We start from the raw sequence: 16,446 nt of genomic DNA on the forward strand, positions 1-16,446 counted from the left end.
ACATGTTCACATTCAGAAATTAGTCTCCAAAGACAACCCAAGGGACTGCAAGCCACCTAGATACTACACATCACAGACATCTCAAAAAAAGACAAGAGCTTTGAAAACATATCACTATTTGGTCAGCAACAGTAAATGAAGCTAACCAGGCTCTCTTCGAAACCGACTTTTTCCTTAACTGGTAAAAATGCCAGATCTACTCAACTGGCAATAAATGTCTGACGAGTTCATAAATTTATGAAGGCGGAGATACACCCCAAAATTGCTCCCCATTCGTTCAGCAACTGAGCGCCTAAGTGACCTATTTTCAGGTTACTTTCCTCACACCTGCCACGCCACTGTCCTGATTGAGAAACTTCTTGCTGAAGCAATTAATTTTTAGTGCCTACTAACTGTCCCGGGTGTTTGCATTCAATTTGAAATCTGTTACTTGTTAGACACTGTTCGGTCCTAGATCTTTCAGAGAATTGCGCGTTTATGGCGCAGAGAGGGGAGGAGGCGCGGATCTCCGAGAGCCTGCCCTTTATTCGGAAATGAGGAGATGTGAAAGGTGGAAGGCAGGGCAAATAAATAAATAAATCGGGTTTGCCGCCGAAGCGTTTGCCGGCCGGTACGAGCACCCTTTGTAATGCAGGCCTCCCGGGGCTATCGCCTGCGCTAATTGCTCCAGGGCGCTTTCCAAGTTCAAAAGTTCACCTTTTACGACCTCACAAAAGCTCCTTACACGTTACCAATAAAAACATTCCGCGGCAAACACTATGGGGGGAAATATCAAACAGATACAAATAAAACACCCCGCGGGGGCAGAGCGCCGGCGGGGGCGGCGGGGTGGGGGGGGGAGAGCGGTGGGGGCCGCCGGGCCCAGCCGCAGCCCCGAGGAACCTGAGGACTTGGCCCGGACATGGGGGCAAAGCGGCGCGCGGAGGGAAGGGCCGGGCCAGGTGAGAGTCGCCCGGGCTCCGGGAGCGCCAAAGGGAAGAGGAGAAGTAAGGCTGGGCGGGCGCGGGCCAGGACCGGCGGGCGGAAAGAGGAAAGAGGCAGGTGTCCCGGGCCCCCGGTCGGGCAGGAGCGCCGAGGCATCGGGAGACCGGGCTGAGCAGGGCGGGCAGGAGAGCGCGGGGCAGGAGCGCGGAGAAGCGGGGTCCGAAAAGGAACCGCTGAGCCAGGAGCTCTGGGACTGGGGGGTGGGCGCCGAGAGGGAGGCGGGTGGGCAGCCCGGGAAGCGCGGCAGAACGGAGGGGAGAGAAAGAGGCTCCCAAAAGGTGAGGGGCAGAGAGAACCCAGGGGACGAGGGTGTGGCGGCGGCAGGGCGCCGAGGGAGCGTCCGCGGAGGGAGGAGGGACCCGTGAGGAGGAGCGCTGAGGAGGTCGACGGAGGAAAAGAACTCGGCGCTGAAAGGACCCTTTGGAGGAAGAGATCCTCGCACGGGGGTCCCCCGGAGACCGGGAAGGGGACGGTGGGAAAGAGGGGACCCGAGGGGCAGGGGACGCCCCCACTGACGGGACTGGAGGTGAGGGGGGCCGGTGGAGAGGGGCCGGTGCGGAGGGGATCTGAGAGGGGGGGTAGGATTCGCGCTGAGGGACGGGGCCGGGGGGAGGGGAGGCCTGTGGTGAGGGGACAGAGGGGAGGGGGAAACGGAGGTCGGGGTGGAGGGAGCCAGGCAGGAGGAGGATCCGCGCGGAGGGGAGTCCGCGGGCGGCGGCGGCGGCGGCGGCGGGGGGGGGGGGGGAGGCGAAAGAGGATCGGCGCTGAAGGGGGACCGGGGTGAAGGTCCGCGCTGAGGGAACCCGGGGCCGCCGCGGCTTCCCAGAGAGAGAGAGAGAGAAAGAGTCAGCTGAGAGGAGGGGACTCCCCGGGGTAAGGGGACAGAGGCCCGGTTCTAGCCGGGCCGAGACTTTGCACGCCCCTCACCCACCGTTGCGCGGCGGCGGAGGGAGCGCGGCGGGCGGCTCCAGGAACCCCGCCGAGCCCCCGCCGCCTCCCCCTCCGCTAGGCGGCCGTTCGTCCCGCTCCATGCGGTGGAGCTCAGGGCCCGCGCTCTGTTCGCTGCTCCGCCATGACCGGCGCCCTCGTCGCCGTCGTCGTCCGCCAGGGGGAGGGGGCTGTCAGGGGCCAGCGGGCTCCCGGCCGCGGCGCTCTCTGGGCCCCGAGCCGCCGGGCTCCGCGCCCCTCCGCGCCGCGCCCCCTCAGCACTGGCCAGCTCCCACCCCCGACGTCACGCGCCGCTGCCACGCTCTGCCCTGCGGGGCACGCTGGGAATTGGAGTCCGCCGGAGGAGGCCGGCCACGCTGGACCCCACCAACTGAAGGGGTGGGAGGAGGGAAAAGCAACCTTGAGAAGGGGAGGCCAAGGCCTGTTAATACCACGAACCCTGATGAAGACTTCCGGTACAAGTTGAATAAAGGTTACTTCAGGACCTTCTCTTTATTATGACTTGTCCGTGTATTCAACCTTCCCTATGACGCCTCGGATCCCCCCACTCCGAGAATGAGTCTTTCCTAGGAGGCGGATCGCCGAGGAGCCGGGTGAGCACGTGCAAAGAGGCCCAGCCCCGTAGGCGGGTCTCAGAGGGGGCGGTGTTTGTAGGTATTCACGAGGGCCTTCCTCCGCGGCTTCGGGACAAATTGGACCCGAGATTAAAGGACCGGAGTTTAACTCGAGGTGACCGCGTTCGTATGCAAATGGAATCTATAAAACTCTGCTTTCCGGGGTACTCTTTAAAGCCTTTTTACCTCCGGGTGGGCGGGAAAGACTGAAGTTTCTCTTCCTCCTCTTTCATTTTCCCCCTGCCCAAGGAACGGAACAGAATGGCAAACTAAGCTTCAAGCCATTCGTGCTATTAAAGAAACTCAGGCTCTTTACTCCTGGGTTCTTGAAGCCCTTCGTTTGAGAGCGTCCTTCCTCGGTCTTGGTCGCCTTCCTTGCTCCTCAGTTTTCCTATCAATAAAACGGGGTTAGACTAGAGACGGGGTCAAATTGGAAGATCCCAACCTCCCCCACCCGTGCTCCTTGCCTCAGTTTCCCAGAGCACAATCCCGGATTTTGCAGTGTCCGCTGCAGAGCCCACCTACTACTGCCACCAGGTGGCGCGCGGCCATCAGCGTCTGGGCTTGCCCCGGGAGTCCGCCTTCAGCGACCGTCTCTGTAAAGGGCTCATCGTGGCCACCTCCCAAGGTCTAACCAGGCTCTACCTGGTCTGTTCCAAGACAAAGAACAAGAACACTGATTCCTTGCCCGCCTCTAGTCTCCCGGGTTATGCCGCAGCTTCTTCACTGGCTGCCCACTCCCCAGCTTGTCTCCCACCCTGACTCCCACCCCGCCTTACCAATCCGTCGGCTTGTCTACGTCATTGCTTGCTTATTAATTTTTAAGTCCTTATACTGGCATTCGCACTCCTGCCTGATGTGACCCCTTCCACATTTCTCATCACACTCCTTCCCTCACCTGCTTGGCAGGATGTTGTGTGATCCGTCCCTGTATTTACGGGTTGAGTGGCTGTACCTTACCAGCACCGGTTAACCTGTACTGCATCCTTAATCTGTAACTGCTACTGTTCTGCGGAGAAGGCAATGGCACCCCACTCCAGTACTCTTGCCTGGAAACTTACGTGGATGGAGGAGCCTGGTAGGCTGCGGTCCATGGGGTCGCTAAGAGTCGGACATGACTGAGCGACTTCACTTTCACTTTTCACTCTTATGCATTGGAGAAGGAAATGGCAACCCACTCCAGTATTCTTGCCTGGAGAATCCCAGGGACGGAGGAGCCTGGTAGGCTGCAGTCCGTCGGGTCTCACAGAGTCGGACACGACTGAAGTGACTTAGCAGCAGCAGCAGCAGCTACTGTTCTGAGAGTTTGACATTAACTCCGTGTTCTCTAAACCTCACATCTGCTTTATGAGGAGCTTTAGCTCCAATATTGCCCCTATCATATACTGACGAAATCATCCGTCGGTGATGGGGATTCCAAACCCAATCGGTCAAACACCAGAACTTGAATGCTTGGCTCCTTGAATGTTGGCTTCACCCAGTCCACTCCCAAACTCTTATTCATCTTTCAAGATCCTGTTCAAATATCCTCTGTTGGATATTCATATCTCCCACCAGGGTACACCTAGATCCCCAGTTTGTCCTCTTACTGCTGTTGAGTTCTCTGTGGACTGTGACAAATGATCTCTGTGTGATTGCCACCTCACTACTATTCCCCAGCTCCAGAGGGGAAGGGGAGTCCTTAGAGTAGGGGCGGGAGGTGGGGGTGTTGAGCCGGGGAAGGAGACAGAGGAGATGGGTCTTCTGGGCCATTCCTTCAGCTCTAGGTTCTAAGATGAGTTAGGATCAGATGGCCTTCCTAGAGCCAAAACTTCCCTTTGTCACAGACTTCTGGAGGTAGTAACTTCCCCTTCCCTGGAGATCCAATCAGGAGCTAAGTGGCACTGCAGAAACCTCTGGAAGGCCTCTGAAAGGGGTTTTCTAAGTTGACTGTCAAAGATGGACAGAAAAGTTCAGTCAAACTCTCAGCCCTTGGAAGCAGCTCCTCCTCTTCCTTCAGAGTCCAGCTCCGTTGTCAACTGCCACACAAAAACCTTTCTAGATCTTGACTGGTCAAATCCCTGTGTTCTCACTCTCATCATTATAACCCCAACTGCTGAGGGCAATAATCGCTGAGGGGGTGAAAGAACAAATAAAACATATCTAATCTTTTTACTTAATAACTGTGACCTTGGTTACCTCCAAACCTCAAAGTCCTGGTTTCAGGCTTCTCTTGTGGCTCAGTGGTAAAGAATCCATCTGTCAATGCAGGAAACATGGGCTTGATCCCTGATCTGGGAAAATTCCACATGCCTCAGAGTAACTAAGCTGGTGTGCCACAATTATTGAGCCTGTGCTCTGGAGCCTGGGAGCCGAAACTACTGAGCCCATGTGCTGCAACGACTGAAGCCCGTACACCTAGAGCTTGTGCTGTGTAACGAGAAGACACCACAGTGAGAACCCTGTGCATGGCAAAGAAGAGTAACCCCCACCGCCACATCACGACTGAAGAAAAGCCCTCGCAGCAATGAAGACCCAGCACAGCCAAACATAATTTTTTTTTTTTTTTTTTTTACAGGGCGGGAAAGGGGGAGGATAAATAGTTACTACCTCACGGGTTGTTATGAGAATCAAATAAGATGATGCATGCAAAGCAATTAACAAAGTGGCTTAAGGAATAGAACTTGTTACTAATGTTATTTAAAAAGTGGTCCTAAGTCTCAGTTACTTCTCTTCTGAAAATGCTTCTTGGGAAGAGTCAACTAACACAAAACTGAGAAGGGTGAGGGAAATGACTGTGTACTGAGACCCCAGCCATTGTTCTAAGCAGATAGGGTCCTGTGAGTTATGTCCTTTCACCTACATTGCCCCCCCACCAACAATCCCAAGAGGCCAACACTTTTCTCCACAAATTAAAAATGAGGAAACAGGCTCAGAAAGATGAAAAGACTCCCCCCCACACACATATACACACCAGCCGGACAAATGACAAAAGAGAGGAATAAAATTAACTAAGAAGGATCTGTGGGGGGAGTGCTGAGGCCAGAGGTAGAAAACCAGTCAGAGCTATCACTAAGAGCAAGGCAGGTGTAGGCTCCATCATTAGGGACTTGTCCTATGTGGTAGAGACAGACACTTATCAAAATAATCACATACCCACAGTTATGACAGAATACACTTAGAAGCTCTGGTGCTGTGGGAGTGTGTGTGACAGGGTTTATTTTGGTCAGGGGTGGTGATGGAGGGATCATGAACCTTGAAGATGAAAGGATGAGTGGGAGTGAGTCACACTGGGCGAAGAGAGAGTGTTTCAGGGGGAAGGAACAGCCTGTGCAAAGGTCCCAAGGCCCTGTTGAAACAGAAAATTCACTGTAACTGGCCCACCCACCCAGGGGAGAGAGGGCAGGAGACAAGGGTGAAAAGGAGGAAATCATGGGCTCAGGTAGGAGCCTGCCAGCAGGGGGAGCAGAGTTCTCTCGATGACAGCAGCCTTGTCCGGGACCTAACCAGAGTCCCATCCAGGCTGCATGGGGAGAAAGGGCTGGGTAAGAGAAACCCCCACCAGGTTCTGTTTGTTTTCAGTACATTTTGTCTATTTTTTGAATAGCTAGGACACACATTGCAAAACTCCCAGGTTGCAAAAAATTATTCAATGAAAATCCTTTCTCCTTACTGCATTCCTAAAGGCTGGCTCCTCTCCTTATCCATTAATTGTGTCCATTCCCAGATTTTCTATGCACCTAAAAACACACACCGTATTTATTTTTTAAGCTAATCTAGCCCTCCCTAGGGAATCTCTAGTTATGAAAGAAGCCAATTTGTACTGAATGCCTACTGCACATGATTCTATCATTCAACTGAAAGTTAAGGAGCACCAGACCTTGTACTGAGGCAGTGGTTCTCAGATTTTAAATCCCCGTGGAGGGTTGATTAAGGAACACAGATTGCTGGGCCCCACCTCTAAGAGTTTCTGCTTCCTTAGGTCTGGGTTGAGACCTGATGTTTGCATTTCCAACAGGTTTCCAGATGGTGAGGCCGCTGGTCTGGGGACCAGGGACCACACTTTGAGACCTCTGAGCTAGCTGCTCTGTGGACAAAGCACATGGTGTGGGGAGCCTTACTCCTCTCTCAAAAGGGAAAGCATGAACAAACACATCCCAACAATATAGTTCATAAAGTGATCAGTTCTACAAGGAAAATGAAGAGGGTAGGGGAGTGCAGGAAGGGGAAGTGCTGGAGAGTAGGGTTGGGGTAGCAACATTTGAGGGCACAAGTAAGTGGCCCTTTTTGAGCAGTTGACGTTTACAAAGCCAGGCAAACACAAGAGGAGTCCTGGGCTCAGGGGAGGGGAAACCTACAAGAGACAGTATGCAGAGACCAGAAAGGGGTCTCCACCCCCGCCACAGCGTCCACAGTGCCAGAAGGACCTGCAAAAGTGACTGTGGAATTCGGAATGAGATGCGAGGGGGAAAATCTGAGACAGGAGACTTGGAGAAGGGGGCGCGATCGAGAGATGTGGTCTCTGAGGAGGTAGAGAGGTGCCGCCTTGGTTTCGGTTACAGAGATCCTAACAAGGTATTTCCGTAGTGAGACCGAAGACCCCTGGAGCGAGGGGATGGCCAGGGAATTTGAGGAGTGGCGAACACAAACTGCTGCTCGGGAAGTTTTGTTGCCTAGGAAGCGGAGAATCCAGGCGCTTCCTCAGGCGGATGCTGCTGCTCCTGCTAAGTCGCGTCAGTCGTGTCCGACTGTGTGCGACCCCATAGACGGAAGCCCACCAGACTCCTCTGTCCCTGAGATTCTCCAGGCAAGAACACTGGAGTGGGTTGCCATTTCCTTCTCCAATGCAGGAAAGTGAAAAGCGAAAGTGAAGTTGCTCAGTCGTGTCCGACTCTTAGCGACCCCATGGACTGCAGCCTACCAGGCTCCTCCGTCCATGGGATTTCCCAGGCAAGAGTACTGGAGTGGGGTGCCATTGCCTTAGGAGGGTGTTTAAATGATTGGAGCTACAGGAGTTTAGTTGGGGGTTGACGGGAGGGATCTCGCAGAGGGGAAGAACTGGACCTTGCAAGAGAGAGAAGTCTGAGCCAGGAGAAGGGTGGAGCTGGCACGGTCGGGGTGTTTGGAGATCTACAAGACTCGCGTGCCCTGGAAACATCCCTCCTCTGAACTTTACAACCAACTCCAAAAGGGAAGCACTATTTTTCCCATTTAACAGACGGGAAATTGAAGGTCAGAGAGCCGAAGAGACACTCCCAAGATCCTACATCTCAAAGAACAGGACCTCACTCGGTGTGGAGAGCCTGCGCTCCTTCACTGCCCCAGCTGCTACTGCGGGTTCCGAACCAGACCCTTTTTTAGTGTCCTTGCAGGGATGCCCTTTGGAGAGCCGCCCAATGGCAAAGAGGCCCGGCTGGGAGCGGGCCAGAAGGGTGGGGTGCCCCCCTCCATCCCAGCTCCGCCCCCAGCGGCGCGGGAGGGGTCGCGGGGCGGGGAGCCGCGGGCGGACTGGGGGCACGCCGCGCGGGTAGAGCTGACCGCGGCGCCCAGCTCGCAGTGCGGCCCGCGCTTCCCGGCGTCCGCGCGTGCTGTCGGTGCCCGCCGTCCGTACCCGTCTCCGTATGGCCGCAGCCGCCCTCCCCACCAGGCCCAGGTCCCGGCCTGGGCCCCGGCCGCTGCCTCTGCTTCTGCTGCCTCTGCTGCTGCTGCTGCTGCTGCGCGTGGGCCCGGTGCGCGCCGACAGTAAGGTAAGCGCTGCCCTCCGATCCGGGCGCAGGTCGGTAGAGCCGAGCGCGAGGGGGCGCTGTGGCTGGGGCTGCAGACCAGGCACTGTGTGAGGCCGGGAACCGAGGACCAGGACAGGCGAGACCCGACCTCGAGCTTAATAGGGAGGCTGCAGGGACCGGGACACCAGGACAGGAGCGCATGGGGAAGAAGCACTGGAGATGGTAGGGGTGTTTGGGACCCGGAGCATCAGGAAGGGGCGCTGGACACAGTCCAGTGAGGGCAGAAGTTCAGTACTGAAATCCTGAGCTAGGGAGAAGGGGCGCTGGGAGCTTGAAGGGGGTGCAGAAGGCGATGGAGTCTCCAGCCTAGGGAGGTGATTCCCAAGAGCGCTGGGCAGGGGCAGCCTAGAGATCTGGCTCAAAGTTTCCGTGGGAGGCTAACGCACGTGGGACAGAGCCCTGGTAACTGCTACCTAGCGACTCCAAGGTTTGTAGCAGGCCCTGGGCCAAGGCTTTCAGCCCATACTGAGGACCCAGAGTCCCTCCCCAGTGAATCCAGCTGGACTGGTCCTTCCTGCCTTCTGGTGTTCCTGCCAGAAATCTGACGTACCCTGTAGAGTGGCAGTCCCAACCTTTTTGGCACCAGGGATGGATTTCGTGGAAGATAGTTTTTCACATTACATTAATTGTGCACTTTATTTCTATTATTATTAATTATAATAGCTTCACTTCATATCATCAGGGAGTAGATCCTGGAGGTTAGGGATCCCTGCTCTAGAGGACACCATGTCTGCAGAAGTGATCAAGATGTTCTCAGTTGTGGCTAAAAGGTTCTGCTCTGATGTCAAGCAGATCTGGGTTCAAATCCCATCTTCACCTCTCATCCAAGTGACCTTGAGCCTTTACCTCTCTGAGCCTCCAATTTCCTGACCTGTAAATATGGGAATAACAACATAGTTCTCACTTCCTGCAGTCGATGATCTCTACATGAGAGAGATCAAGCCTGGATAATGCTTAACACCACTTTGGCAGCTAGTATGTGCCCAGTAAATGCTACTGTGATTTTGAAATCTCACCACAGAGACCCCAAAAGAGGGTGAGATCCAGAATGTAGACAGGAGAAGCACTTTGAGTCAGTCAGAGCAGGGACCCCTTGAGGATGTTTTAGAAACGACCGGGTGAGGACTGAGTCAGGGCTGGGGAAAAGTGAGAGGTAGGAGGGAGGTAGAGCCCTTATTCTTGCAGAGCATGAGAATAAGACTGACTTCTCTTGATGTCCCTTCAGCCCCTTTCCTGGGTAGGAGGTGAGGCTGCCCTGTCCACAGGCAGGTAAAGGGCAGAGGCCACTAGCCACATGGTAAGTATATGAGCAGTAGGCACTGGCAGACCCTCCGCCTGAAGATTCAGCTCAGGGTATATAAACAAGTGAGCTGCAGTCTTGAGCATGTACTCCAAAGATAAGGAGGGAATGAGTAGCATTCCCATTTTACAGATGGGAAATTAGGGTGTGTAGAAAGCTGGTTTGTGAATCAAAAAACCTAGGTTTCTTTGGCCCTTTGTTGTTCTTAGACTGTGTGACTTTGGGCAAGTCACTGCCTATTTCTGGACCTCAGATCCCCCATTGGAAAAACATCTTCCCAACTTTCTTTCCATATAGCGCCTTCTAGGATTCCCTGACCTGGGTCAGGTCCAGGAACAAGTGAGCAAAAAACCCCAGATAACCTGATCAGCACTTTGCCATCTCTTATTTCTCTAGCTGGGAGGGATATTTGGTCTTGGGCATCCTCTGAGCCATGCCGAGGACTATAGAGCTTGTGGGGGAGGGCTTGCATTCAAAGCAAAGACAAAGAAAACCCAACACCCTGTTTATGTAGTGAGTCAGCCAAACACTTGCTAGGGTGGGTGTGTGTGCGTGTGTGCGTGTGTGTGTGTGTGTGTGTGTGTGCGCGCGCGTGCGCGTGCTGTCCCAGGGCAAGCTGGGGCTGGTGGGGCGGGGAGGCACATCCCAGAGTGTGGAGGATGAAGCAGCTGGGGGACTCAGCACAGCCCTCCCCCGGACACCTCCCACCCACAGCACTCACCCAGCTGGGAAAAATAAAAATCAAGTGATGGGTGAATTTACTCTGCATTCCTCAGCACAGCCAGACTCCTGCTGGCTCTGAGAGAGAGCTGTTTTCATTATTACCCTCCCTCCCCCAACAATCCTCCTTCCTCCAAGCCCATCCTATTTTCTGAGGGTGAGGGGCGAGCTCTTTGGAGGGCCAATCTGGGAAGTGAAGTCTGTCTAGGGCCCTAAAGGGTTAAGTTGGCCCTGCTTCAGACTTCCTGCTCTTGGGAGGTCTGGCTTCCCCTTCTGCCCAGGACTTTCAGGGGTGCAGGGGCAACGTAACCCCAGAACGCCTGTGGCCAGCTCCTCGCTTGGCATGTTTTAATTTTGTGTTTATAACCAGGTCTCTCCTAAACAGGACTTGGGGTTTCCATCTAAGGAAGAGTTTTGTCCAGTGAGAGGCGTTCACAGCTTCCTGGCATTTCTGAGGGGCTGCCCAGTGAGGAGGTTAGGCTGGATAGACAGGTGACCACGTGACACCCAGGCACAGTACCAGAGGCCTCCAGGAACCTGCTTTTTTGCTGTAGGTCCTTGGAATGTGGCTGAGAATTCCACATCTCTTCCTCAGTCTCCCCATCTGTGAAAGAGCTGCTGACACCTCATTTCCTCCATGCATTCAGGAGTGGGAAGGGGATCTTTGGGCAGCCCTGCTGCTGATCAGAGGCCTGAGGAGAGGGAGGAGGTACCAAGGCCTGTGGGAGCTGGGCCAGGGGAGCAGGAGGGGCTGGCACAAGCAGCCGGTGGTATCCCAGGCTGGATCAGATGTTCCAGTCCAGGCCGTACTCAGAGGCTTAGGTGTTGCTGCTCCTCCACTCAGGGAGTTGCCGCCTGTGGGTGTAATTGGAAACAGGCTCCATAGCCGGCCAGGGCTGCACAGTGATGGAGTCCTTCTGCACAAAACAGAGCGTGGGGCCAAGCCAGGCCCCTCGGGTCTCTCTGCAGGAAAAGTCTTGCCCCATCTCTCCCACTGGCTGGGGCACGTGAAGAACATCCTGGGTGCCAAGCCCTCTGCCTAGGGTTTACATTCAAGATCTTACACAACATTCAGGATTTCCCCATTTGACAGACTTGAACAATGAGACTCAAGAGAGTCAGGTAGGGGCTGCTCAAAAATCCAAGACAGGGAACCTGGGGAGTTTGGAGATTCCTGGGGCTCCAGGATTCTCAGCCTTTAGTGGGCACCCAAATACCTGAGAAGCCTGGGAGAGTCTGAGTCAAGGTGGAATAAGGACAGGGCATCTGCATTTTCCAAGTTATCCCATCCCAGGTAATTCTGAGGCACATCTCCCAGCTGAGAACTCATGGAGGTTTGTGGAGCAAGAGAATAACAGATCATCAAAGAGGAGCTTTGGAAGATTAATCGAGCAGAGAGGCGGCTCCCTATATTGTCTGTTGTTTAGTTGCTAAATAGGTCTATTAACCATACTTACTTTAGTCGCTAAGTCATGTCTGACTCCTTACAATTCCATAGACTGTAGCCTGTGAGGTTCCTCTGTCCATGAGATTTCCCAGGCAAGAATACTGGAGTGGGTTGCCATTTCCTTCTCCAGGGAATCTTCCCCACTCAGGGATCAAATCCGCAACTCTCATGTCTCTTGCATTGGCAGGCATGTTCTTTACCACTGAGCCACCAGGGAAGCCCCATGTATTCTCTAGGTAGCAGTTGCATTAACTAAGCAGTTAATGCAACCTGAGCTTAGGCTGTGGCCAGGGAGTGGAGACCATTGAGATAGAAGATATTTAGGATGAAGCATTGGAAGAACAGGCTTCTTATGTGGCACAGTGGTAAACAATCTGCCTGCCAATGCAGGAGACACAGGTTCAATTCCTGGGTCTGGAAGATCCCCTGGAGAGGAAATGGCAACCTATTCCAGTATTCTTACCTGGGAAATCCCACAGACAGGGGAGCCTGATGGGCTACAGTCCATGGGGTTGCAAAGAGTTGGACATGACTTCGCAACTGAGCACTTATGCACACACATCAGAAGAATATGACTGGTGGGTTTGTTCTGGTGAGAGTGGTGAGAGCAAAGAGGAGGCTCAAAGATCTGAGTTGTGCAGGAGGGTAGATAGACGTGGGTTTGGGAGAAGATGGTGGGCCCAGTTTTGAATGGATTAAGTTGGGGTGCCCGTGGGGTGCATCTGGAGGCGGTGTCCAGAAGACCATGGGCTCTAGGGGAGATCTTTGCCTGCAGAAGGACATGTGGAAACTGCCACTTGGTGAATCTGGGCTGGCCATGAGAGAAGAGGGAAGCTTCAACCTCCAGGTGACACAATCTGTTCTGTTCCTAGAACATTTTCTAGGTTGAAACCCCACTTCTCCATTCTGGCCAGATTTATCCATCTCTCTTCAGAAATATCAAACATGCCTTCTTGGCCTCTTACTGTGGGATTTCCTTGCAAATAGCTGGGGATCTTTTTAAGCACAAGCCACCCACACTCCTGGGGGCTTTAGCAGCAGTGTGTGCTGAGTGAGGCTGCAGGGAAAGATGGGGGCTCAGGCAGGGACTTTCCTGCTTGGCAGTAACCCCAGCCTGCAGACTGAGGGCAAAATGGATCAGATCCATTTCCCCTGCCCGACCGAGGCCTGATCCTTCCAGGGCCACCATCTCTCTCCCAGCTCAGTTGCTGTGGAGAAGCCCTTGCCTGGTGACTTGCATGGGAAATACATTTTGGAGTCAGGCTGTGCTGTGCGACCCTGGGCAAATCCCTCACCTTCTCTGAGACTCAGATTTCTCCTCTCCAAGATGTGTGGTTGTGGTGAGAGCACAGAGGTAGAAAACTACGTACAAACATGCAAAAGGGTTATTGGCAGCAGCTTCAGTAGCAAGTAGAGAGCAGCTGTTCTATGCTAGGTGCTCCACATGCATTGACTCATTTCAGCCTCAGGACAAGCTTATGGGGAAAGGACTGTTATCCTCCCCATTTTACAGAGGAGGAGGCTGAGACTCAGAGGGGTCAGGGCCATGCGAGGAGGACATGTGGGAGCTGGGATGTGAGCCCAGGCCTGGCTTCTTTCCATGAGGCTCTGCTGCTTCCAGTCAAGCACCACAGGACACTGTGACCACAGGAGGCGGGCCCCTTGCCCCAGGCTCCTGGCAGCTGGGGCTGGAGTGGAGGTCCTCTTCTGACTCCTGCCTCCTGGCCTGTGTCAGGGCCTTGGCCGCCCGCATCAGGACGTAGCACCTCATCTGAGGAGGGAAGGAATGTTGCAGTCATGTGGAGGCCGCTGCTGGTGGGGATGGGTGTTGGATTATGGGTGAGTCCCCAGGAAGAGGCCTCTTTGGCCTGGGCCACACAGAACACACCCACATCCACTTGCTGGGCTCTTTGCCCCACCTGTGGGAGTGGGTGGGGGTGACTAGGGGTTCCAGCAGAGCTGGGAAGGGGGCCCAGAAGTCTCAAAGCAAAGGCAGGCTTACCGCATTAGCGGCGATCTAAAGAATGTACATCATCTCAGCCTGACTGTCAGTGCTCATGGGCGCAGAGAATTGCCCAGCTGGGCCCAGGGCACACTTGCCCCACAGAGGACCCCGGACAAAACTTCCACCACAGCGCCCCCTTCCCCACCCTCCTCATCCCCTGCGGGACAGCAGGTCTACCTGTGTTGGGCTCTCATCCCCTTGAACAAGTTATTTGCTGGCTCCAGGGCTATTATCGCATCTGGAGAACGCTGCTAAGAATGTCTAGGAAGTTCCTTGGTGGTCCAGTGGCTGAGACTCCATGCTTCCAATGCAGGGGGCCAGGATTCAATCCCTGGTCAGGGAACTAGATCCCACACGCCGTTACTAAGGGTTCACTTGCCGCGACAAAGATCAAAGATCCCAGGTGCTGCAATTAAGACCTGGCACAGCCAAACAAATAAATAAAAAGAATACCTACCAATGTACCCACATGGAGAAATATAGAGGGATAAACAAGCCCCTGTCAGGATTATTGGTGCTAATAATAACAACTACAACATATTCCCGGTATTCTGTCTCTCAGTCCTCACAGTCTTTTGTTCGATATACTCACTAGCAGTACCCTCCTTTTACAGGTGAAGAAACTGAGGCACGGAGAGGTTAAGTAATCTGCCCGAGTGCACACAGCTGTAGGTGGCCCATGGCTGTGTTCCTCACCACCGCCCCACGCCTCCCCAGTGCTCAGTGAGTTCTCAATAAATGTCTCCTCCCTGGGCTCCGCATCCCAGGCTTGCCTCCTCCATCCACCGTCTGTCCACAAAGCAGGCTGACTGAGTGCCCTGCAGACCTGGCCCTGGCTCTCTCCTGCTGATAACCCTTCCATGACTTCCCAGTGTTTTCAGGAAGAAGACCAGATCCTCAGCCAGTTTTAAGGGCCCTCCATGGGTCAGGCTCTGCCTCCCTCAGCCTTACCTCCTACCACCAGGCTCTCTGTAGGCACGAGCCAGAATGAACCTCCTCCAGGCTCCCAAGGTGCCCAGTCCTTGCTTGTCTTTGCACATCTGACTTGCTCTCCCTGGACTGTTCTACTCATGCTTAGAAATGTCCCCCGGGGTGCCCTCCTCCGAGCAGTCTTCATGGGTGTCTTTCTCTGGATCTCAGGGCTCACTGCATCAACTTCTCCCATGGCTGAGAAGGTCAAGGATGCCCCTCTGTCTACTTCTTCTGCACCTCCAGCTCCTACCCAGAGTCTGGCAGAGGCCAGGGCTTCAAACAGGTGTCTGAGGGCTCAGAGCAGAAATGGAGTGCCTACTGCCCTTCCCAGAGGACGCTGGGATGCTCATGGGGGTGGGCTTGGCAGAAAGCCCAAGGGGGCCTTGAATTTGCCTGGGTCCTGGTGGCTTCAGTGAGAGCTCAAAGGTGTGGGTTTGTTGACTGAGTCATAAATAGCTGTACCCTGAGAGCCTGGAGCCCAGGATGGGCGGGCTGAGCCAGCTAGGGGAGTTCTGGCTGGGACTCCCAGGGCCCTGCTGGTGTGTGAGGGCAAAGCAGGCTGGAGCCTGGTGCCTGCCACTGATCTCACCCAGCTGACTCCTGAAGGCTGAAAGTTCTGCTGCCCCCAGTGACCACACTTAAGACATCGGGTGTGTGGCCTCTCAGGGCGGGCTTGAAGGAAAAGGACGGAGGGAAGGGGAACACTCCCCTCGCCCCAGCCCTGGCCTTCAGCTCACCACGGCCTCTCTGCAGGTGTTCGGCGACGTGGACCAGGTGCGCATGACCTCGGAGGGCTCCGACTGCCGCTGCAAGTGCATCATGCGGCCGCTGAGCAAGGACGCGTGCAGCCGGGTGCGCAGCGGGCGGGCGCGCGTGGAGGACTTCTACACGGTGGAGACGGTGAGCTCCGGCACCGACTGCCGCTGCTCCTGCACGGCGCCGCCCTCCTCGCTCAACCCCTGCGAGAACGAGTGGAAGATGGAGAAACTCAAGAAACAGGCACCCGAGCTCCTCAAGGTAGACCTTCTGGAGGAGAGGCGCGATGGGGCCCCTCCTACACCAACACCTAGCCTGGGCTGGCGGGCCGGCCCTCCAGTGAGAGGGCCGCACATGTTAGGAGAGGGGTTGTCCTCGCCCCATTTCACAGGTGAGGAAACAGAGGCTCCCTGGGAGGCAACCACATCTTGCCTAAGGCCACTGGGCCAGTCAGCGATGGAGGCAGCCTGCTCTGGCGAGTTTACCTGGAGACAGCCCTTTACTGTCTCATTACCATCCAGCCGAGTGTCCTGGTTTTCCCCAAACCAGGTCATCCATCGTCACCTCCACATAGCATTTGAAATTTTGTGGCACCTGATTGTTTCATGTCATAACTTTTCCCGTATTCATGTACCACCTTCGTGCCAGATGTTGTGCTAAGCTCTTTTTCTCCTCTACATTATTTCTCTAAATTCTTAATCCATTCGGTGAAATGTGGGATCTTTGCCGTCATTTTATAGGTGAGAAAACTGAGGCTTGGACAAGTTAGGTAACTGGCCCGAGTGCTCATATGACATGCAGCCTTAAGTCTACACCCTGTTTTTATGTGAATGTTATAACTACACACCCACCACAGGAAGATTAGAAAGAGGCGCCACCTCTGGGTGACCCAGCCCTGTGCCAGGCCCACCACCAGGACCCATAGCTTGGATAGA

At 54.7% G+C, this 16,446-nt stretch overlaps 2 protein-coding genes and 1 long non-coding RNA gene across 6 annotated transcripts in view; 1 reads left to right on the plus strand and 2 right to left on the minus strand.

Annotated features, from left to right (window-relative positions):
* The window catches only part of NR6A1 (nuclear receptor subfamily 6 group A member 1), a 230,232-nt gene extending 225,165 nt beyond the window's left edge, over positions 1-5,067 (minus strand). For 2 of the 4 annotated variants that reach the window (XM_061431297.1, XM_061431294.1), the window contains exon 1: positions 1,916-5,065. In XM_061431297.1, the coding sequence (XP_061287281.1) occupies positions 1,916-2,015 (100 nt within the window). In that variant the 5' untranslated portion in view covers positions 2,016-5,065. Of the gene's footprint in view, positions 1-1,915 lie in introns of all 4 variants that reach the window. The other 2 variants (XM_061431296.1, XM_061431295.1) reach the window with 2 other exon arrangements.
* Positions 5,068-8,021: 2,954 nt separating this feature from the next.
* Positions 8,022-16,446, plus strand: part of OLFML2A (olfactomedin like 2A) — a 28,683-nt gene continuing 20,258 nt past the window's right edge. The window contains exons 1-2 of the mRNA XM_061431292.1: positions 8,022-8,272; positions 15,509-15,772. Of these exons, the coding sequence (XP_061287276.1) occupies positions 8,147-8,272; positions 15,509-15,772 (390 nt within the window). The 5' untranslated portion in view covers positions 8,022-8,146. The remainder of the gene's footprint in view (positions 8,273-15,508; positions 15,773-16,446) is intronic.
* LOC133256474 (uncharacterized) lies at positions 8,920-15,580 on the minus strand. The gene is made up of 2 exons (XR_009739229.1): positions 15,493-15,580; positions 8,920-13,549 (listed from the first exon to the last, which is right to left on the minus strand). It is a non-coding gene; the product is annotated as an uncharacterized LOC133256474 (long non-coding RNA).

This window comes from Bos javanicus, chromosome 11 (assembly GCF_032452875.1).
Source record: "Bos javanicus breed banteng chromosome 11, ARS-OSU_banteng_1.0, whole genome shotgun sequence".
Lineage (NCBI taxonomy): Eukaryota > Metazoa > Chordata > Mammalia > Artiodactyla > Bovidae > Bos > Bos javanicus.